The 23,244-nt window shown below is 34.5% G+C and overlaps 2 protein-coding genes across 4 annotated transcripts; one reads left to right on the forward strand and one right to left on the reverse strand.

The window, feature by feature from the left end:
• Positions 1 to 2,071: 2,071 nt before the first annotated feature.
• LOC111394733 (phytosulfokine receptor 2-like) lies at positions 2,072 to 6,326 on the reverse strand. Of its 2 annotated transcripts, none has more exons than XM_023020692.1 (2): positions 6,216 to 6,326; positions 2,072 to 5,673 (listed from the first exon to the last, which is right to left on the reverse strand). In XM_023020692.1, the coding sequence occupies exon 2, from the start codon at positions 5,454 to 5,456 to the stop codon at positions 2,316 to 2,318; it is 3,141 nt and encodes a 1,046-aa protein (XP_022876460.1). In that variant the 5' UTR covers positions 5,457 to 5,673; positions 6,216 to 6,326; the 3' UTR covers positions 2,072 to 2,315. The 2 variants fall into 2 exon arrangements, with proteins under 2 accessions (XP_022876460.1, XP_022876459.1); XM_023020691.1 differs by having other exon boundaries at positions 2,072 to 5,687.
• A 12,077-nt stretch (positions 6,327 to 18,403) lies between these two features.
• Positions 18,404 to 22,386, forward strand: LOC111394734 (3-hydroxybutyryl-CoA dehydrogenase). 2 transcript variants are annotated; one of them, XM_023020693.1, is made up of 4 exons: positions 18,404 to 18,717; positions 19,432 to 19,653; positions 20,834 to 20,946; positions 21,769 to 22,386. In XM_023020693.1, the coding sequence occupies exons 1-4, from the start codon at positions 18,532 to 18,534 to the stop codon at positions 22,136 to 22,138; spliced, it is 891 nt and encodes a 296-aa protein (XP_022876461.1). In that variant the 5' UTR covers positions 18,404 to 18,531; the 3' UTR covers positions 22,139 to 22,386. The 2 variants fall into 2 exon arrangements, with proteins under 2 accessions (XP_022876461.1, XP_022876462.1); XM_023020694.1 differs by lacking the exon at positions 20,834 to 20,946 and having other exon boundaries at positions 19,432 to 19,622.
• The last annotated feature ends 858 nt before the right edge of the window (positions 22,387 to 23,244 follow it).

Raw genomic sequence — 23,244 nt, forward strand, 5'->3', positions numbered from 1 at the left:
CTCCCGGGGGGGGGGGGGGGGGGGGGGAGCCGACCGCACGCACTCGGATGATCAAGTCAGTTTTTGGGAAGAAATATATTGACTGCGAAAGGGCTTTTAACGTGAGCCTCCAATATAAAAAATGAGGTCGGTATTAGGAGTAAATAAAGAATATAGAGAGCAAGGTTATAAAATCTAAACTTACGTCATCTTTGGAATGACACCAAGCGTAAACTTTTATAGTAGAAGAGGGTGAGTAAGAGTCGTTGGATGAAAAGGCCTCATCTTGGTGACTAGGACCTCTCGTCATAGACATCAATTAGTTAGACTTAGGCTTAAATGCATTTAATGTTATGAGCATTTGGAGTCCTAGGTCTGACGTGTAAGACCAGACTTGACTTGCTGACTGAGTTGGACCGCTTATGTAGTGAGTTTTCACATCACCTACTTATTACAAGATCTTGTATGAAAATCTTTCCTAAGATGCCTCTACCTTCCTTGCCTCATTTACGAGGGATTGGCTCTCACTGGGGTTCGGCCATGGTGGCTCATCCATGGGGACTCCGCCAAATTGATGTGTGTAGAATGATGTGGATTACAGGTCTAAGTTTTCTTACTGTGCAACTGTCCTTTAACAATACTTAGAGCCTCATTGGAAGGGCATAACAACTATCATTAGTAGTTTCATAGTTTGAATCCCCAACCGATCACCCAATGCCGCTTCTTGCTACTCTCTTAAGCATCATCCGTGGTCTTCTTCGCCCTTTCTCCTAAGTAAAGTTCACCGCCATCCATAGCTTTCACAGTCCCTTCTTTTGCCATATCCCTGGCAGCATCCACCGCCTTGTTCTTCGCCATTTCTACCTTCCCTCATATCTTCGTTCCGGTTCCTAGTCACACCCTGGAAATTATGAAAAATGAAAAACATAAACAAGTATGAATATTACTTAATTCTTAAAAAAGAGAGAGATTTAAGATTGGATTACTGGGTTTAAAAACAGTTACTTTTCTAATTCTAGTATACATTGCCATGGATTCAGTTTAATGAATATGTGCTTTATTTTGCCACTGTTTGTGACCTGAAGAATCAACAACGGCTGCTTATGTTTGAGAGGACAATCGGACCAGGCGGATAGACTATGGTATTCGTCGAATGAAACACGTGTCTGATATTCAGACAATGATTTTTGGTGACTCAGCAGTGGGGCAAAGCTGATCTTCGTATAATTTTTATTTTCAGTGCTATTTGTGCTGATTTTCTTTTGTTATTGACTGGTGGCCCATTTAACTGCTGCGTAACAGTCATACTTGGGCTGAAATTTTTGCCTTCCAAGGGCTTGGCCTTTTGAGAGACCAACCCCATATGTTGGATTACAAAAAGTATGTGTATGATTCCAAACATGTGATAAGCTACGTCTCATTGGAAGTACAAAATGATCTGATATATGAAGAGACCCTTTTGAAGATTATCGAAAGGAAAGTACACGCATCAAGAAACAAAGAAGTTGCCTTGGTCAAAGTTCGATGGAAAAATCATGAAATCGAAGAAGCTATTTTGGAGAAGATATGTTGGTGGTGAATACGATGTTCAAAGGGTGGTTCATGAGTCGGATTCTAATGTTGTAATTTTACATGAGATTGTAGCTATTTCAATTGAAGGAAGCACTAGTCCTTGTTCAGAAATATAATGTCTCATCCTGCTGCTTCTTTATTTTCTCTTACAACTGTCAATTATTTGCCATCCCTTGAACTCAATCGACTCGCACGCATGTGACAACGAGTCGGAAACATTAGTACATCTAATCAAATAACGGAAAATCACTTCGTAGCATATGTATCTGTCGTTTGAATATATTAAGATTACTTGATGAGGAAGGTCTATTTGATATCCAAAAATTGCACGTCGAATAAATAGGGAATGTATGTCATGCTACTGAAATTTCTACGAAGAAATAATAGTTGCATGAGAAATGCGCTAACTAGTGTTGGGTAGTTCTGTAAAAAGGACATTAAACTTTATTGAATCCGTATATCAAAGAAAAGAGAGCAGAAAATTACATAGGCTTTAGGCTAAAATCTAATGTAATTAAGATGAAGACGAAGAGGACATTCAGAAGATAGCAGTATGTCATGCTTTACATTTCATTAGCATCCAATTCGGAGGCTGAGATATACATAATGAAACTCAGGATAAAATTAAATCACTGGGATCATCAGTTCTCAGCCAGCCCTCCTGGAATAAACACAAGTTTTCTTCATTTACCGTTATGTTTATTCATTCTCCAGATTAAAATGAAAATTTCTCGAGAGGGAAACAAATAAAATGTAATTTATTCTTATGTTTGTCCTATCTCAATCTCACCTAGCCATGAAACTACTTCACCAATAGAAGGTCTTCTTCTAGGATCCTGGTGTAAACATTTGCAAGCTATACCAAGCACCTCCATAAGTTGTCTTTCAGAATCTCTATCTTGTATTGATGAATCGAATATATCCTCCTCCCTCTTCTCAGACTTCTTTTGAAACACCCATGCCACCAAATTCCTACAATTTTTTCCCTTGCAAACTTCCACAGGTCGCCTTCCAGTAAGAAGCTCAAGCAGAACAACTCCAAAACTGTAAACATCACCTCTAAACGTTGCTGTCAACGTCTGACTGTATTCAGGCGGAATATATCCCAAGGTGCCAACCAAATCTGTTGTTACGTGAGTATCAGAGGGACAAAGTAATCTAGAGAGCCCGAAATCAGCTAAATGAGCTTCAAATCTTTCGTCCAAAAGAATATTGCTGGTTTTGATGTCTCGATGAATTATATTTGGCTCCCTATGCAAATAAGCTAATCCACGGGCTGCCCCTTGAGCTATTTTCAACCTGGTATCCCAACTAAGGAATGAACTCGCATCAACTCTTTCATGTAACCAACAATCCAAGCTTCCATTTTCCATATAGGAATAAATTAACAACCTGTCATTCCCGTATCGACAGTACCCTTGAAGAGAAACAAGGTTCTTGTGCTGAGCTCTAGAGAGGGCTTCGACTTCAGCTTGAAATTCACGTTCCATCTGCCCACAATCCCCAGACAGCCTCTTGATTGCAGTTTTCAAACCACTAGGTAGGTCCGCCTTATAAACCAGACCAAATCCTCCACAGCCAATAATGTTTGACTGGTTGAAATTGTTAGTTGACTTTAGTAAGTCCACGATTGTAAGATCCTTGCACTCTGCATTCTTGAAGAGCACCAGTGTTGGAGGTCCAAATGCATCAGATAATCTCGGTGGCCTGCTGATTTCCTCATCCAAATCTTCAATTGGTACTCCAGAATCTCTTCTCGAGATCCTAAGCAGAATAATGGCCAGGAGTAAAGCAATTCCAATGCCAATGCTGACTGTTATTCCAAGTATGCTGCTCCAACCAAATTTCTTATATGCAGTATGTGGACTCGATGCTCGGAACCCCGTATCATTGGTAACGCAGGGAGAAATTATTTTTCCACAAAGTCCAGGATTACCCTCAAAGCTTGAGCTGGGAAAGCTAAGGAATTGGCCGCCTGTTGGAATTGCTCCCTCAAGATGATTATTAGCAACACGAAACTCTGAGAGGAAAGTAAGCTTATTAAACGATGAAGGAATTGATCCATGAAGATCATTGTATGACAAATCCAAAGTCTCCAGGTTTGCCATGTTGGAAATGGAGTTGGGGATTGCTCCAGTAATGTTATTCCTGCTCAAGTCCAAGACATGGAGCTGTCTCAGACGTCCAATTTCAGGCCAAATTGAGCAGTTCAGTTTATTATTGCTCAGTAATATTGATGGAGGGAAACTTGAAGCTTGATTGTACTGCAAACCACTGGCACTCTGATTTCTTTTTACGAAAAGTGGGATGCCAGTGGAAATATTAAGAGTGGATGAACAGCTATTGGCAGACATAAGGCACTTAAGCTCCGTCAATCCTTTTGGGATTTCTCCTGTTAGTGAATTATTTGAAAAATCCAAGTAGAACAAATTCTCCATCTGACCAATCTGAGAAGGGATGCTGCCATTCAAGTGATTCCAGGACAAGTCAAGGACTTGCAATTTCGGGCAATTCCACAACCAATCTGGTATTGGACCAATCAGGCCACAATTTCCCAGTGCAAAAAGCATTAAGCTCTCAAACCCACTCAGATTTTTGGGAATTTCTTCCCCATGGAAATTCTTGGTGAGAATAAGAGTTGAAAGATTTCTGCAATGCTTCAAAACAGACAAACCTCCCGATAAATTTACGAGGCTGTTGTTTGACAATGAGAGAAATGTAAGAGATATGAGATTCGCATAGCTTCCAGGGATCTGGCCAGTTAACTTGTTCCTGGCAAGACTCACGATCCTTAATTTCTGGCAACTAGATAATGATTCAGGCAAGGGACTAGAAAATCGATTACTTGCAAGATCAAGATTATAGAGATTAGGCAATCCAGAGAAATCAAGATCAATTGCACCAGAAAGAGTATTGTTCTGCAAATCAAGCACTCGTAATTTAGTGCAGAGTGCCAGAGTTGAAGGAAGTGCTCCAGAGAATGAATTCGAATGTGCAGTAAACTGGTCTAGTTGAGTTAAATTCCCAAAAACATTAGGAAAAGAACCAGAAAATCTGTTTCGGCATAGAACTAAGGTTTTGAGGTTGGTAAGCTTACTGAGTTTATGACTTAGCTGGCCAGAGAAATCATTGGCAGAGACTGAAAGCTGCTCCAGGGATGATAACGAGTATAAGGAGTCAGGAAGTTGGCCAGAAAGAGAATTGAAATCCACGTGGAACTGCCGGAGAGATGTGCTGCTGCAAGTTTCCAAGCCTTCAAGTGCACCAAAAAAATGATTCGAAGATAAATCCAGAACCCGAATATCCTGGGAGAAACTGCAAATTTTGGAACCGAATTCACCAGTAAACAAGTTGTTACTCATGTTGAACTCAGTAAGATATGGAAACTCCCCAAGATCAGTGAAGTTTCCAATGAAAGAATTGCTTGAGAGGTTGACTGATTGAATCGTTTTCAACCCAACAAGTGCTCCAAGTACTGGTCCAGACAATATGTTGTGGCTTAAATCAAGAACTTCCAGCTGCTTCAAATTAGAGAAATTCAAGGGCAATCTACCTTCCAGAAAATTGTGTGAAAGATCAAGCACTTCTAATCCATCCAATTTGACCAAGGACTCCGAAAAGTTTCCCCTTAGACCTTCCCCAGACAAGTTCAACTCCGTCACTCTACGTGTGGCTGACATATTGCCACCACCATCTTTGCAAACAACACCATTCCATTTACAGCAATTGGATTCATTGGACCAAGTTAATTTGATGGAACCATTTAGCAGTTGGGCTGCAAATTCCCTCAATGCTGAAATATCATTTGGATTACAGTTTCGGTTTGGCGTTTCAAGAGCCAATGATAAAGCGGCAAAACAAGCAAAGAACATCAAGTGCAGGAAAGTCATCCGTTGGCAGGCCATTATCGAAACCAAAGTAGACTGGCAACTCAAATTAAGAAGAATTTCACATGAAGAAACTTTTCTCCCTCACATCTCACAAAATCTGCCTCAGCGATCACAAGGTCCAAACCATATCACTTGTAGTGAAGCAAGAACCAGCGCTAATAAGAAAAAATTGAAATCCACAGTCTCTCACGGACTGAATCCCCAGACACAAACTGAAGATTTCAATCTTTATCTGAGAGAAATGTTCTGGTTCGTTTAACAAAAATACATTAAAAAACCCATATGAGAAATTTTATCCCACATTTCAGAACACAGAAGAAAGACCGAATCAACATGTAAGTGAAGCAATTACAGACAGTGAAAAACCTGTCAGAATTACAGTACCCACCACAAACCAAACCCCCCAAAATCCAAATATCTTGAACTTTAGAACCTATATCAGAGTGAGATAAATAATAAATCAGCACTCCCATACGAAGAAACTTCAAACCCACATCCCAAAACACCTCAAAAATCACAGAAGTAAATAAAAATAAAATTCCCAAGCAATAACTTATACGTAAAGGCCGTCTCTTACAGTATCAGATTTTTAAGTTCCCAATTACAAGACTGAAATGGAAAAAGAACCTTTCTTTAATCAAGACCCACAAACCAAAGTTTTTCCATAAAATTTCGAGAGAGAAAAGAGAGACTGAATTTTTCAACGGGTCTTCACTGACTACTAAAGGAAGAAGAAAAACAATGTTGATCAAGATGTAGAAAGAAAGTACTTACTCTCTTCGAGAGATTTCAAATCAAAGAATCAGTGACACAAATAGACCATCCCACGCAGCACCGAAGACGGAAAAGGAAAGTTTCCCTCGTAACGAATACTGAATTTTCTACTGTGGTGGTATATGGAATCCAAGTTTATTTTAGACAAAAAAAAAAAAATGATATTTGGAATGATGACATAATAGTTGACTTTTTTTACTTAGGGGTAGTTTTCCAGCATTTGTTACCCAGATGATTTCACAGATCTCAAATCTGACCTATTGTCAATGCCCAAATTTGTCTTAATATCTCGTCTTACAATAGAAAATGAATAATGCCACTTTATGAGAAAGTAAGTAAAAGATAAAGTGATATAGTAGATATTGACAAAATATGAATTGATGAATAATTTGACTGTGTTTTACATCATTGGGCGGTAAGAATTTGATGTGGTAGGGTCATCAATTTTGTCGAGAGTGAACTTTCACGTATTGCTCTTGCGCGTGAAGAGCACCCCTAAAATTTTGCCCTTTTTTTTCTTTATTACTAGGCAGCCTCTAAAAGCTTTTCCTTTTCTTTTCTTTTTTTTATCGTAAAAAAATTGTATATTTTTGTATACAACATAATTCAATCGGTCCTTTCTACGATGAGGCTGGCAACAAGATTGCGTCTTGTAGATGCTTCAAGGAAGACATGCCACTCATATGTCAAATTTAAAGACTTTATTGAGATCGCTTGTAATTTTTATTGGGAGAAAAACTTACGTGAGAAGCCAAATTTCTTTATGTTGACAAGCAGTTGCTTTCTAAACTCAATTGGGTAACGATAGAATAGAATATCAGATTGGAACTTTTTGTTTCTTTTGAGTTAGATGAAGTTATAGTATGGAGTTAGGAGTTTGGACTTCCTTGGTCACTATTCTTGAATTCGATGAGATATAGATTAAGAACAGGTTAACCTAATATACAGATAGTAAGTTGAATATAGGCATCATATCTCATTCTTCTTTATTGCATCAAACAAATTTATCAGAAAAATTGTATTTTTATATTGCATGTGTAATATCTTAATTCAATTGGCCCTGTTATATACTGGGGCATGTTAGCTATAGGCTAACAAATTGCTTATTATAACTTTCAATAAGAAAAAGAAACGAAATCACAAGTAAAAAGTCAAATATCATGCTAATTAAGAAGCTTGTATGTTAAAATTTTGTTAGTATATAAACACTATCTATAAGCGGAATCAACAAAAGTTCGAAATTACACATTTTGTTCTTATTTTCTTGAGATGTATCATAATACTTTGCATTTTTTTTTCATTTTCTTGTCGTTGAAGGAAAATTTTAGACGACATCTTGTAGTTTTACTTCTTTTGCATTTCTGTATTCAACTTTTAATTTTAGTTATTTCAAAGAGCAAATCTATTCCAATAAAACATCCAACTACCATTACTGCCTAATTTTGATTTTTGACTTTAAATAAAAAGAAAGAAGAGAATCTTGAAGTTGGTGGGTCACTTGACTCACCGCGAACGTGTCTTCGAAGGCTATATAGGCTACATAAAAGCATATAATAGAGATGATTTTAGGAACAAAAGGTTGGACTTGTTTGGCGAGTCGCTCGAGAAAGAACTAATATTGCTAGACATTAGTATCTGAAAGCTTCTTTTTTTGTTGTATCTAAAAAAATTGTTTCTAAAATTTACTTGTTTCTATACTATTGGCTTGATATTTTAATTTTACCAATTCCATTTTAATGGAGTCACGAAGAAGATTGCATCTCGTGGATGCCTTGAGATAGACATTCCATAAATATCTCAGAGATTTGGAGTTGAGACAAAAAATAAAAAATAAAAATAAAAATAAAAATGATAAATCACTAATTAATATAACTACTGAGAAAAACAAATAAAACTCCAAGTGAAAAGTCAGTTTTCTTTATATTACGAGATTTAGAGGATTGACAATTTTTTAAAAATGTTTCTTGTAATATTAATTGAAAAGCAGCAAGAACTCAAATTTATATTTAATTATGTGCATAACATCGTCGAATGAATAAATGGTTATTCTAATTAAAAACCAACAAAATGTCAAATTTGTAGAGGGCAAGTTTAATTCTACATTTCGTTGTTTTGCATTATATGTATCGAATGTTACAATTCATTTTCTTGCCAATGAAACGAAAATTATAGCCGCTATTTTGAAATTTTTATATTTTAGTATGCAGAGTTTGGTGTAGTTTTGAAGATGGACAAACTCCAACAAATACAATAGAAAAAGCGTAAAACTCACCAACTTGAAAGAAAGTGTGAGGTCTATCAAGAACTTAGGAAATTGACATTTCGATATATTGTCTGATTAGCAATAAATTACAAAATAATGTGACGCGAAATGTTTCTGGCATGCAAAATAGTAGGGCAGTGCAAATCTCCTGAACCGAATCGACTGAACCCGAACCCGAACCCGAATCCGAACCGAATCGAATTGAATCAAACCCGACGGTTCTTGTTAAATTAAATATCCGAACGGGTATCTGAATTGAGAACCGACGGGTATGGTTCAGTTCTCGGTTCTAGATCAATAACCGAATCTTTCTATTTTTTTATATTGAATAAATCAAATTATTTTAATTTTAATTTTTTCTAAACAAATTTACAATTTTTAAATCCAAATTTTTGGCCCAATAATTTGTTTTATTTCTAATTTTTTGCCCAATTATCCATTTTATTGTTTTATTTCTTAGCCAAACAAGATCCAATCCAATAAATAACCCTAAACACCTACACTAAAGTACAAAATGCTGTCTCGACTCTCGTACTCATTCTCGCAGTCTCACTGACATTCCAAAACCTATACAATCGCCGGCCGACGCTGTGACTTCTGATTGAAGCTGTGACCTCCGCCAAACAAAACTTTGACCGTAGCGATCATTTGAACAATATAGTCTACTAGTCTCTGACATTTCAAAACCATTGAATGTGTCATTAGTTGTATTTATATAATATTATTATAAATGTTAAAAAGATTAATAATAGTACGGAACGGAATTGAACCCGAACGGTTCCATAATTATATTTGGACCCGACGATTTCATTTACTAGATACCCGAAAATTTTAGTTCGATTCGATTCTCTTTAGAATCGAATCGAACCGACCGTGCCACCTCTACAAAATAGTGTGATGGTTGCACAATTCTTGTTTCCGCCTACTTTTCTTACACTAATTTTTTTTAAGTGAACATTATTTTCACTTTCATTAATTTATAATTTCGTAATTTTTATTTATTTTAATTGTACATTTATTGAGACTTAAAGTCTGTTTGAGAGTGATTTTGATAATTGATTTTTTGACTATTAGGAGAAAATTAGGATTCACCTGTGAGAGAAGAAGTCAAATATGACGACTGAAATAATGAAATAACAGTCAAAAAATTAATTTTTTGGACAAAAAAATCACTCTTAAACAGACTGCTAGTGTTTATACTTTATAAAATCACTCACAAAGAGGAAACAAATGAATTCTATATTGGACGCGTTTGGTAGTGCGCGTGGGTGTAGTTGATGCACACGAAACAAGGTCAAAGACAGCAATACTAAGCGGCGACGTAGGCGGATATCACGGGGCTAATCTATCCAATCGAAGGCTAGAAATTCCACGCCAAGTTGGGCCGCCGGTCAACTATTTCACCATCATTTACTGACTCTTCTGAAATTTTGCAACCAACGCCCAACATTTTCTACACCTAACATTTGCCTCGACTTTATAAATTTTTTTTTTCAAACAAGTTGATATCATTATCCGGGCGGAGTTTCTAATTTTCTGCTAATTAGCCAATTTATTTGTTAAAATGTCGACTTCATTCTGAAATATAAAATTGATATATTCTGATCCAAATTGATTATTTTATAATCATAGAGTGCGATGTATATTTAAGTTGAATGATATGGATCAATGTGTTTTCTCTCGAACAACAAGCTTAGTTCAATACGATGCAATGACAAACTAGTGCTCGACTTTTAGGAACTATTTAATATTTTAGAAAACCTACAGACAAACACAATGCCCAAATTGTATATTGATAACAACTGTCTCCACAAACTTTGAAAGAATACAACCCACAATCTACGTTATAACAAACTTGCCATTTACTACATATAAGCAAAATTCTCTGCATATCGTCATAAATCAATCATCATGTCTTATGTATTTTGTCAATCTACATATATTTTTCAAACTTTACGATCTTGAATTCTCTTTGTGATTTTGGCATTAAAATACAAGTGAAAATAAATAAATAAGATTCAAATTTTTCAACGTACGTTACCACAAGAAGTTTGCCCCTAGTAACCCTTAAGCTATTAGTTATATAAAGAAGAGTTAGTAGTTATACGCCCCCCAGGGCACATTCAAATTGGCGGAACAATCACATTGGGGGGCTCTGGAACCAAGCGTGAGAAGTTCAATTTCTGGTGGGAACCTTTGATCCAATAAAAGAGGAATTATTGATGGACTAATCACCATGAAGGAGGCTTCCTTTGGGGAAGGAGTAAAAGCCATGTGGGAACCTGGGAACCAACAAGGGCACATCCTGCGATTTACCTCCCTGAGCAGCTGAGGGACCGGAGGTTCAGAGACGAGGATATAGTCTGGCGCAAGTTGGACACCTCGTTAAAAAAAAAAGAAAAAGTTAGTAGTTATACAAATGACAGGAGTGAGGTTATCTCATACCTTGTTGGCAGTCGCAGTGTGAGGGTTCGATTCCTGAAACATGGAATTGGACTCCTTGTAGGCACAGTATACAGGCAGTTCTTGTTCCTTGGCCTATTGGGACACATCTCGCGATTTACCTCCCTCACAAAACTCTAAGGACGAGGCGGTGGGGGCCCTCAAGATTGGGATTCAACCTTTAAATATAGGTCCCCAAATGATTACCTTGAATAGGATTTTTAACCAATCTTTCATTTTTATTTTATTTATTATTATTTTTTTCTTGCGCTTTTGTTCTTCGCTTATTTATGAAAAAAAAAAAAAAAAAAAAAAAAATTGAAGCAAAATTGGGCCCCCTAAGGGTTTTGGGCCTGAGGCTGAGGCCTCAAATGCCTCAGCCCAGGACCGGCCCTGATGGTAGGTTCGCAGATTTTTTTACAGACAGAGTACTTGACAATTTGCATTGAAAGATGGTTAAAAAAAAAATAAAATGGAATAAAACAAGTGCTACACTATAAAACTTCGTTGAATTGTTCTTTCATAACGTTAGCCACCTACAATAATTTACTTCATTAACCTAACAAATTAATGTCATCCTGCAATAGTGAAGTTTGCCAAGAAACAATTACAACAAGTCTGGGGCGCGAGGGGTGAGAAGTATAGTTATTTAATGGGAATAAAATGGATTTTTTTTGAATTTGATTCGAGAAGAATGAGATCGAGTTAGTGTTAATATTCAAGATGAAGTTTGATTCAAATAATAAAAATAAAAATTTTCAGGTTAGTGTGCTTCAATGTATATAAACTTATATTCCATAATTTTGATTATAATTAAAATAATATACCTAGTGTATAAGTATTATTCAAATGTTGACTGGAATAATCAACGTAATCATTTTTCAGGTGGGTAAACTTCATATGCAGTCATTGTATTTTTCACAAAATGTTATTTGGATCGTTAAATTTTAACCTCTCTTTAGGATTACTTAACTTAAATTTAGACTACTCAGTATTATTATTTTTTACTTGCATTCTACCGCTTTGTAAAGTGACGTCTCCCTATCAGAGAAAATTGCTATATTAGTAGTCATAGTGCAATGAATTTTACAATAGTGACATGTCAATTTATTACTGTGCTACATTGTGACCCAATATAGATTGAGCTTTTCTAAGTGTACTGTCCACGTTGGATTGTACACTTACGAGGGAGCCCCTCATGTGATGGGACTGTCATACTTAGTGTACAAAGTACTGTACACCAAGCATGGCTCATATAGATTTTGATGAAATTTTAAATGAAAACTAATGCTAATGTGAGGGTGGATCAAACTAAAACCCGTTGAATTTTGTCATAGGCCGATGAAATCTGGGCTAAACTAACACCCATTCGCAATCTATTTGGGCTTTAGCATTAATGTTTTTGGGCCTTGTCAATAATAAGTGAAGCATACTATCACCAAACCAAAGCTTTTTAAGTAATTTAACACAATTAGCACTAAATGATGCAAAATTAATTTATCGCTCTAGACTTGTAACATTTACATTCATTTCGTCATTGTAACACACCCTCTAAGTTGGACCCATTGCTGCAATGTGTCACCCCAATTCGCACGACACCAATATTGGCTATTACACTAGATACAATACCATGCAATCTTGGCAAAGTATCGTTAAAAATAAAGTTGAATCTCTATAAATAGGTTTGATTGGATGGGAAAAGCCCAATTCATGAATATGCGATTCCTCTTTACAACAAAAAATATGTCATCAAACGAAAGAGAGATTCCTCTATCCTTGGTTGGCATCATTCTTATCCACTAATCTATGTTTATATACTTTGTCATAGGGCTGCCGTTCAATATGAGATAAGGTGACTTGTTCATGTTGTGATGACCCAATTATGAACGTTCAAACAGTATAAGTCCAATTATGTCATGCTAATTGGTTTATAATTTGTCTAGATTGATTTGATGTAAAATAATTCATGCACATTTACAGAATTTGTTTAGTGAATTATCAAAAGACAAAGATATTGAGATAACCAATTTCGTTATCCAATGAAGAACTTATCTAAAGGGTGTGTGATGGGGATTAAAAATATATTCTTACTAGATTTTGATAGAAATTTAGTAATTTTTTAACAGCCGGCTATGTTTGTCAGCTGTTTAACAGTTGGGTGGTTGTTTAAACAGTCGTTTGACTGTGAACAGATCTATTTCATCTAAATGATGCAAATGAATTTTTTTCTTGTTAATATTTAAAAAAATTATAGATCTGTTAATTAATCTATGTCAAAATAAATTTAACAATTAAAACATATATTAATTTAATAAAAACAAAATTAAACATGCGTAAATATACTTATCGACTTGAAATGGTTGATATAAAAAAATTTCGGGCTTCAGCGTTAGATAATTTTTTTAGATTTTAAGGTTGAAGCAAATGAAAGATAAAAGAGGTTTATCTGTGTTGAAATAAACAGATAAGAAAAGTTAATTGATTTTGAAGTTTTAAGTGAGAAGCATTTGGTTTTCAATTGTTATCTAAAAGGATAGTAATATCTTTTAAACAAAATAATATTTTTTAATTGTATAATATATTTAAGAGCATCCTTGTTTTTTAATTTTCAAGACCATTGTAATAACTGATAATATTCAATTGTTAGAAAGTCAATGTGAAATTTTGATGGTTTGACTAGGTCAATTTTTAAAAGTACCCGTGACAATGGACAGGTTAACAAACTCGAATTGTCAGGGTAGTGGATGGAATCGAGCTGAGTCGAAGCTGATTTTTTGCCCTTTGATTGGCTCGGTTTGGTCCGTTTCCCCCTCTAGCCATGGTAAAGAGTTAGATCTCTCATTTTTTATTTTTTATTTTCTTTCAGAAATTTATACCTTTAAAATGACTCTTTCTCTCTCTTTATAATGACGTAAGCTGTTTGTTACAGCCTGTTGTGCTTAAATTATCCAAAGTAGGATACCTTGAAATAGTAAAAGATTAGGAGAAGTACGTTTGAAATAGTAAGACTTAAATATAAGGGTTCAACTATACGTACACGGGAGTGTACACGCCCGAATACAAATGATTTTTTCCTATTTTGAAATACTCACGAATTATTTAACATCAAATCAATGTAGGCAAACTATAAACCTATTAGTAGGACATGATTGGACTTATTAGGCCAATTCGTTTGGAATTGAGCTAAAGTGGTCGAATTGGTTGACATAACGGCTGATCAACTTCACATGTTGTGTGTGGGTCTAGTGTGAATTAAAAAAATGTCAAACCTTGCATGTGTTCTATCATTACCTATATCAACCCTATGTCAGTGCAGCAAAACCTACCTATTTGATTAATAGGGGCGGATGTAAGGGGACTAGACTAGGCTATAGTCTCTCCCTTTTTATTTCGAAAACAGTTTTTTATTTATAATATTTTTTTTTCGCGTAATAGCCTGATATGAAATTTTTATAGCCTAGTCTTGCATCCAGGATCCTTGAACGTTCATAGTTGGGTCATCCGTCATCACAACATAGGGGCGGAGCCAGAAAATTAGGTTAGGATGAGCTTGAACTTAAATTTTTTTGAATGAACTTACGCCATAAGAAATCAAGTTTCGGAGGCTATTTTTGTGACATTCACCATAAAAAGTATAAGATAATTAATGAAATAAAAAAAAAAAGTTTAGATGTCTCACATTAAGATATTCAACTAAATTTTTGTAATTTTTTACCAAATAAAAAATCAACACTTACCTTATAAAATATAAGCTAACCGAATCATGATTGAAATAAACAAAAATACATATCCACCAATGAAAATTTAAAAAAATTACTTAATGAGTACTCTTTTAGTAACTTTGACCATAGCATCTATTTTATGGTCAAAATAAGTAAATTTTTTTTATAAAAATATATTAGTAATAAATGAAAACATATGTATTAATAAAAAAACTTTTAAATTTAGAAAAATACTTGTATCTCAAACTATTAAAATAAGTAATGTTCCTTTTAGATGTAATCAACACAAATTATCTATAATAAAATTTACTTAATAATTATAAGTAAAATTTATTTAAACATGCATTAAATAAAATATCTAATTTGACAGCAAAATATTCATATTTTGCTATTTGAATAGTTGGGCACTGGATTTGGGTTGAGATTTAAACTAAAGTTGGGCTAATGCTAATATTTGGGCAAAAGTTCTACAATTTCATCTTAATATTTATAGGGAAAATTAGGTGCAGTGCCCTAAAAAAATTATGTAATTGATTAATACCTTAAAACTAACTTAAACTACTATTACCGTATTAATTACGTTCAAAACCACGACAAAATCCCAAATCAGAAGGAGAAAGCCTTGAATCAGAAAATTTTCGAGAAATCTTCGCTCCTGACTCCTACTTCGACTTGAATCTTCCTATAGTGAGAAAACCTCACCTAAGAATTTAATGCTGCTGCTTCTTTGTACTTTTAACGAGAGTTTCCCATTTGGACGATTGGGTGATTTTGGGGCGAATCTTGAGTGAAAACCTTTTCTTGCGCTGTAAATGCTCAGATTTGGTATATCTTTGTTGATATTTGGTCGATTTTATCTATGATCAAAGTAGGTAAATTAATATCATGAATCAAAGTCATTCAAGAGAAAATCTGGAAGTGCAGAAGGAAGTTCAAACATGAAGAATTACACTCGTGATTTGGAAGGTAATATTGAATAAACATTGTTTTTGTGGTTGAACTTTGATTTTGAGTAGTTTTTTCGTTCGTTTATATTTGAAGCAGGTTTGGGCATAGATTGTGATGTTTTTGTGTATAAATGCATAAAAGATATTGTTATTAAATTTTGGATTAGCTCCAAAATTATATGACACACTCTTTCCCTTTGACTTTCTAAGATACTATCAGGGTGGTTGACAAAATGTCTCAATTGTAATTTATATTTACATTTAAAGACATGATGTATTTGAATAAACATCATATGATTCATATGGCTTTTATATTTTGTGGAAGCATCCTTATGAAGTTTATTGACTAATTGACAAATTTAAATAACTCCCAATTTATTGACAAAATGCGCTTTGCGAAAATACCTAAGTGAGAGAATACATACTTGGACAGCTTAAGAAGGTTACAAAAGATAAAAGAAATGGTTTAGGTTTATCATTTTTTACCTATGTTTATTATTGTAGCTTATCATCACTAATCATAGACATTTCTTCATTGACTTTTTTTGAGCATACGTTTGAATATGGTTGCTGAAAGCACAAAGAAATAATTGTCCACCATTAAAGATTCAAATACTTTCACAGTCCTAATTACTTTTTCTTGGCAGTTGAGAAGCTTAGAAGTCATTAAAGCTATGAACCTCGATCTCGTACCGTTTGATATGGATTAGGACATTATCACCCCAACATTTAAGAGGAAGAGGCCCCTGTTGCTCAACATTTTAGAGGATCGGAACCTCTCACAAATGTTCTTCTTAAGATGCTTCTCTCAGTCATTAAGAGCACTTCTATTGCTATAAAAATTCTCTTATCGCAAAGTTCAACGATGTCCATTGTGTCAAACCTTGGGTGGCATCGAGGTATGTGGCTAATGTTGAAACTATAATTCTTCTACTATGTGAAATATGTCTACTATATGACTAATCATTGTCATGTTATTATAATGCAGTGGGTTGGTGAAGTTGGTAGGGAGTTTGGCATGTAGTTGATGAAGGAGCTTGATGATGACAGTGCGACGATTGTAATCGGCGAGATCGCTTTTACTGTTTAAAAAAATGGGAAGGAATCTGGATTGAGGTTTGGGTGTGTTGGGTTGAACTATGGGTTATGGTGTGGTGGTGGTGGTGGTGGTGGAGGTGGAGGTGGAGGTGGAGTGGTTGAATTTGCATAAAATGATTTATTTTAAGATTTTAATTGATGTTTTGTCACTTTTTTAATTTACGTCAATTTTTTTATTTTTCGTCACATTTTTGAATTTGTGTCACTTTTTGATGGTATTTGTCACTTCTTCTTCTTTTTTTTTTTTCAATCATATTTTTTGAAAATTCTCACATTTTGGTGGTGGTGAAGGAGTAGTTGAATCCGGTGTAGGTGATGACCTCTTCCAGCAATGGAGATTGAAAAAAATAAAATAAAAATAAAAAATAACTCAGTTTATTCTCATGTTGGGATTTTCATTAAGTGGAAGTCAATGGATTAGTTGAGTTGTAAGATAACGGTGGCTATGAATTGATTTAAAGATACTTGACATTTTAATTGGTGTTTTGTCAGTAAACTGATTTAAAAATGCTTGACGATGAATGGAGAAAGAGAAGAAACGATGGCTGTCACTTTTTTTTGAATTTTATCACTTTTTGAGTGCTTGTCACTTTTTTTGAAGTTTTGTCACTTTTTTAGTGACAAACATCACTTTTAATAAAAATGACATTGTATATCATACATAACTTTAAAAAGAAACATTATGTCACTTAAAAATGATAATGTTTGTCATTATTTTGAACTTTTGTAACTTCTTTTGAATTTCTACGGCTATTCGATTTTTTGTTACTTTGTCTATTTTTGTCACTTCTTTTTTTTTTTTTTTTTTTATTTTTTTCCCTTTTTTTTTTAATTTTTTTTCCTTTTTTGTCTTTTTGCCTTTTTTTTTTTTTTATTTTTTCCCATTTCGTCACATTTTGTGCATTTGACGTTATTTTTTTTTTAATTTGTGCCAATTTTTTAGCGTACGTTACTTTTTTTGAACTTTGTCACTTTTTCGAGCGTTTGTCACTTTCTTTAAATTTCTGTCTCTTTCCAAATTCTTGTCACTTTTTTTGAATTTTTGTTACATTTCTAATTTTTCGCCACTTTTCTTCTTTTTTTTCCTTTTTTTTTTTGGGGATTTGTACACTCTTTTAGTGTGAGTCAATTTATTTGATTTTTTTGTCACTCTTTCAAATGTTTTGTGTCACTTTTTTCTATTTTTTCTCACTTTTTTTTTAATTTGTATTACTTTTGTGAGTGTATGTCACTTTCTTTGAATGTTCGTTACTTTTTTGAATGTTTGTCACTTTTTTCAATTTATATAATATATGTCACTTTTTTAGCGTTTGACCCTTTTTTTTTGTCATTTGTTAGATGAATTGCCCTGGACATGATGGATATGAACATGATTACTGGTCCTATACAAATGAATGATGCTATTTTGGTGTTTGTCACTTTTTTTTGTCTATTTTTTTTTCTTTTGTCACTTTTTGAGTATTTGTGTCACTTTTTTTGAATTTTGTCACTTTTTTTTAAATTTTGAAAGGAGTGACAATTTTTTTACAAAAAAGTTTCATTGTGTCACTTTTTAATTTTACACAGTATTTTTTACTTTTAAAATTTTTTTATATGATTTTTCAAAATATCTCTAATTTTAAAGATATTTTTGTAAGTTGCTCATATTTATATGGGGGAGCAGGGAGCGGGGCCAATGCTGATTTGGACCAAAATTCTTCAATTTTATTTTAAATACTGGGCTGGGTGGCAACACGATGACAAGTATTATTTTGCATCAATTTCTCTTTGTTATTATCCGCTCCTTTCTTTCCCTCATTATTAAAAGTTGCGTTCGTAGTGGTGAAGGAGACTAACGCTGAGACATGGTGGAGATCAAGAGCATCGGGGTCGTGGGTGGCGGACAAATGGGCTCCGGCATCGCCCAACTCGCCGCGGCGAACGGGCTTGATGTCATCGTTCACGACTCTGACTCCACTGCTCTCAATAAAGCGCTTAAATCAATCTCTGACAACATTCGACGTCTCGTCTCCAGAGGCCATCTGTCCAAGGTACGCTGTGTCTGTATAGAAGTCAGTTCAGCCAAGATCTAATTTTTCTGTATTATATTTAGAAGTGGGTTCTTGCTTATGACTTGTTAGCTTCCAAATTTATGTTTTTATTCAAATTTCATGGATTCGTGGTTAATCAAGAAAATTCTTGATTGTCTTAGTTAGTTGTTCATCAAAATCTCTCAAGTGTACGGGATTGCTGATAACTGACAGATTTGATGAGTCAAGAGTATCGGTGACGTAGAGAATAAATTTCATTTACTGAGTTTCTACTACTACTAAACTGGGAATACGTTTACTTTATTAAAATTAAAAATTAATTTCTACAATTAAACTGGGGATAAGTTTACTTCTTTTATGGTCCGAATCAACTATTGGATATTTTCACTTTGCTCTCCCACCTCTAATTTCATTCTTTTTTCGTTTCTTTTGTCTAATTCCTTCTATTTACATCGAGTTTTACCTAACAAATGAAATATAAACATAATCAAGTCATAAATCATAAAAATTAATAACAATTAGCTCACGGTCCAGATAAATGTGCAAAATACATTTATTATTAGTGTTGTTGATAACAGAAAGAAATTTTGGGCATTTTCAGCAATACAAAATACTTGCTGCTAAAGCTTGTTTAACATATCTGATCAGCTGATGAATTTTTCTAAGGTCAATTGTTTTAAGGGTGCGTTTGATTGCAATTTGACCTTTTATCAGGATAAAGGTGCTGATGCTTTCAGGCGTTTAAAAGGTGCTTCGAATTTGGAGGATTTTCATAGAGTAGATATTGTCATTGAGGCCATTGTGGAGTCTGAGGATGTGAAGAAGAAACTGTTTGCTCATTTGGATAAGATTGTAAAAGGTTCTGCAATCTTGGCATCTAATACAAGCTCTATTTCGATAACTCGGTTAGCATCCATAACCTGTCGATCAAGCCAGGTTTTGATCTCTTTACTGGACACATAACACCATGTGCTAATAATCTGTAGCAATTAATGATTAAACATGACTCATATTATTGGTAATGAACTATTATTCTTTAGCTTTAAAATAATGCATGTGAGTATTGAATTGGATCATCTTTATTGAATGCCTATATTTTCCATACGAATATAGAAGGAGGACTGAATTGATATAGAGGAATGGTCATTGCATTGGAAAGTATAAAACGACATAGTGGAGACAATTATTGACTGTCATATCCCTATTTGCAAGATACTAATTAGTTTGATCTGTATCAGATTGTTTTTCTTAGTTATGTTGCTGTAACAAATATTCAATGCGCTTCTAAAATTTCTATTTTGCCATATATCTGCAGTACCCAAAAGGGAATTTTGTTATTTAAATGGATATTTGAAGGAGATCTAGGCTTTTCTTGAGACTCTCTAAGTTCTAGGATTACATGTGTTGACCATAAGGCCAGGTGAGCGTTAAGTGCCAAGTGAGCATGGATGTCTCATTCCTTTGAGGTATATGGTACTCAAGCTCAATGTAGGATTTGTGGAATTATTGGATTTATTAACTAAACTGAGCCTACCAAGCCTGCCAAGATCAGCTGTAAATAGTAATTATCCATTATCACTCAAAGTTATGATTGACATGATGAATAATTATTTTAATGTTTTGATGTCTACTAATTACATTTTTACTCATAAATACTTTGCCTGAATCACCTTATGCCTACTGTTTAATTATATGCTTACGTAGACTTGGGGCTAAATATGAAAATTTTTCATTATGCTTTTTGCCTTTCAAGGCAATGACTGTCTTCTTTTCCTTATAGCATGCCTCCTTGCCGAATGCAGGTTTTGCCAGGGTTTACATAAATATTATTTAATAATTTCAGCAACTAGCGACATTTTGCAATGAAAATACTATAGAATAATATCGATTTTTTTTGTCTTCTGATCATTTTACGGTTTATTGATAATGATTTTAATAGCTGTTCATGAATGCCTGCAGTTTGTAACTCTCAGAAATATCCAGCAATCTAATTTGTGCAAACATTTTGCTTGCTTGCTTGCTATAGCATTTATGAGCTTGTATTAGAGTAAATCTTGTTCCACCATAGATATTTGTATTATGCTAAAAATTCAATCAACTATTTTATCATTTCCAGGTGATTGGCATGCATTTTATGAATCCTCCACCTATAATGAAACTAGTTGAGATTGTTAGGGGTGCAGATACATCAGATGATACGTTCAATACCACAAAATGCTTGGCAGAGAGGTCTGTGAACAGAACACTAGTTTCTGTGCTATTATGATTATTGTTTATGTGAACGATGCTCATCTATATTAAGTCTAGAGGTGAAGCTTGTAGTTTTCATATCCCTGGTGGTTCACTGCAAGAAAGTCTTTTGTTTTTAAGGCTACATTGCTAGGAATTTCTTACACCTGGTTATATACTTTCAAACAAAATGTGTGTTGATTTGATACATGGCCTATTTTGGTATAGAATTGAAATGATCAGACAAACCATGTTGTTGCTTTAGTAATCAAAATTTTTAAGGAGAGCTTACCTCCCAAATGCTTACATAAAACTTCCTCAAGGTCATTAAAGTCTCATTTAAAGTGAGGTGCATGGCTGTTCTTTATTTCCACTCTTCTTCGCATCTGGACTCATCAAAATGGTAACTAGGTTAGCTAGTAGGAAACAATCTTAAGGTTGTAGAGTAGTTACAGAAAAACAAGGTAACAAGTTGGAAATATGTTTTACTTTGTCAGGATAATAAACTTAATTCACGGAAGACTTATCACCAACGATATTTGACAGAGGATATATCAGGTTCTGATTTTTCGACAGTTTTAGTTACACAAGCAGCTCTAGAAAAGTTAGGGCCCAATATCTTCTGCTACCCTGGTTACCTTCGTCCCCTTCTACGTAAGTGGCCTTCAATTTGATCCTCAGTAGTCTTATTTTTTAGCATTTATTATATTGATGCATTATAGTAGTGTGATAATTTTCTGCTTCTTTTTCCATTAAATGGCACCATGCGATTTCAACTTCTTTGCCTGAGAAGTTTTCTACTCAACTAATGGTCTGTTGCAGGTTTGGCAAGACAATTATTTGTTCTCAGGATTTTCCTGGCTTCATTGTGAACCGGATTCTAATGCCAATGATAAATGAAGCATTTCATGCACTATATACGGGAGTAGCAACAAAGGAAGACATAGATACAGGCATGAAGCTGGGGACAAACCATCCGATGGGCCCTTTGGAACTTGCAGATTTTATTGGATTGGATGTTTGTCTGTCAATTATGAAAGTTCTTCATGCTGGCCTTGGGGACAGCAAGTATGTACCATGCCCACTTCTCGTGCAGTATGTTGATGCTGGTCGTCTAGGTAAAAAACGAGGCATTGGTGTGTACAATTACAGTAAAACAACCAAGGAAATGAAGCCGTTAGCTCGACTTTAATTTCTAATGTGTGAATAGCAAGGATATAGATTATGTTTTTTAAATATGATACCTGTCTTGTCTGGCGAGGTATGTTCCGCAACAAATTTCTTTATCCCATCAGAACCTTGTGTATACTTTCTTTCTTGAGCTCAGGCTTGTTGGAGAATATACTAGCTTGTTGGAGAATATACTCTCTTCTGTTGATTCAAATAAACATTAAAATGCTGATGTTTCTCGTACTGAGAAGAATATGTTTTCTTGCAGTATATTTGTAGTTCTTATGTAGTATATTCTTTCTGTTCCTCTTACTATCCCACTTTGATGTCAAAAAAAGGTTCCACCTTTCTCTTGACGGTAATTCAGAAGCATCAAGTGTTATAATCTTGATGGTGCTGTTGGGTTTATGACCCAAATTAGGGGGAAAAAGAATTATTTTCTTATTTTCACGTGATTTTATTGAAAATATGTTATTTCCTTATTTCACATTATTTCCATCTTTATGGTATAGTATGCACCTATAAATAGTGGCCTCTTCCGTCAAGGGTCAAGGCAAAATTGCTGTATTGTAATTTTCTCTCCATATCATCGTTATAATAAAATATCGTTTTCTCTACTAAACTCTCTTTGATTTCTTTATTTTAAATCTTGTTTTATTTTTGTGATCTTATTACATATTTCATACAACGTCATTAATCTCAATCCTTGCGTGCCCTTTGGGATCAACAAGTGGTCTCAGAGTCAGACTGCATGTTCTTTGTGATTTGATTGGAATTTTTTAGAGATGACTACATTGAAATATGATATTTTGATATTGAATTGCAATACAAGATTTTCTTTGTGGCAAGTAAAGATGAGGCCTATTCTGGCGCAATTGAATTTGGATGATGCATTGTTGGGTTTTGAGAAGATGCTAGCTAATTGGACAACGGAGGGATTAGAAGGCTTTGTTGCAGATTCATCTTCATTTATCCAATAATATTTTGTAAAACGACTTGAAGGAGAAAACAACGCCTGCTTCGTGATTGAAATTGGAATAGTTATGCATGACTAAAAGTCTCATAAGCAAATTGGCTCTAAAGCAAAAGCTGTATTCCCATCGTATAGCAGAAAAAAGGTCACTGGAA

Source organism: Olea europaea, chromosome 5, assembly GCF_002742605.1.
Source record: "Olea europaea var. sylvestris chromosome 5, O_europaea_v1, whole genome shotgun sequence".
Classification (NCBI taxonomy): Eukaryota; Viridiplantae; Streptophyta; class Magnoliopsida; order Lamiales; family Oleaceae; genus Olea; species Olea europaea.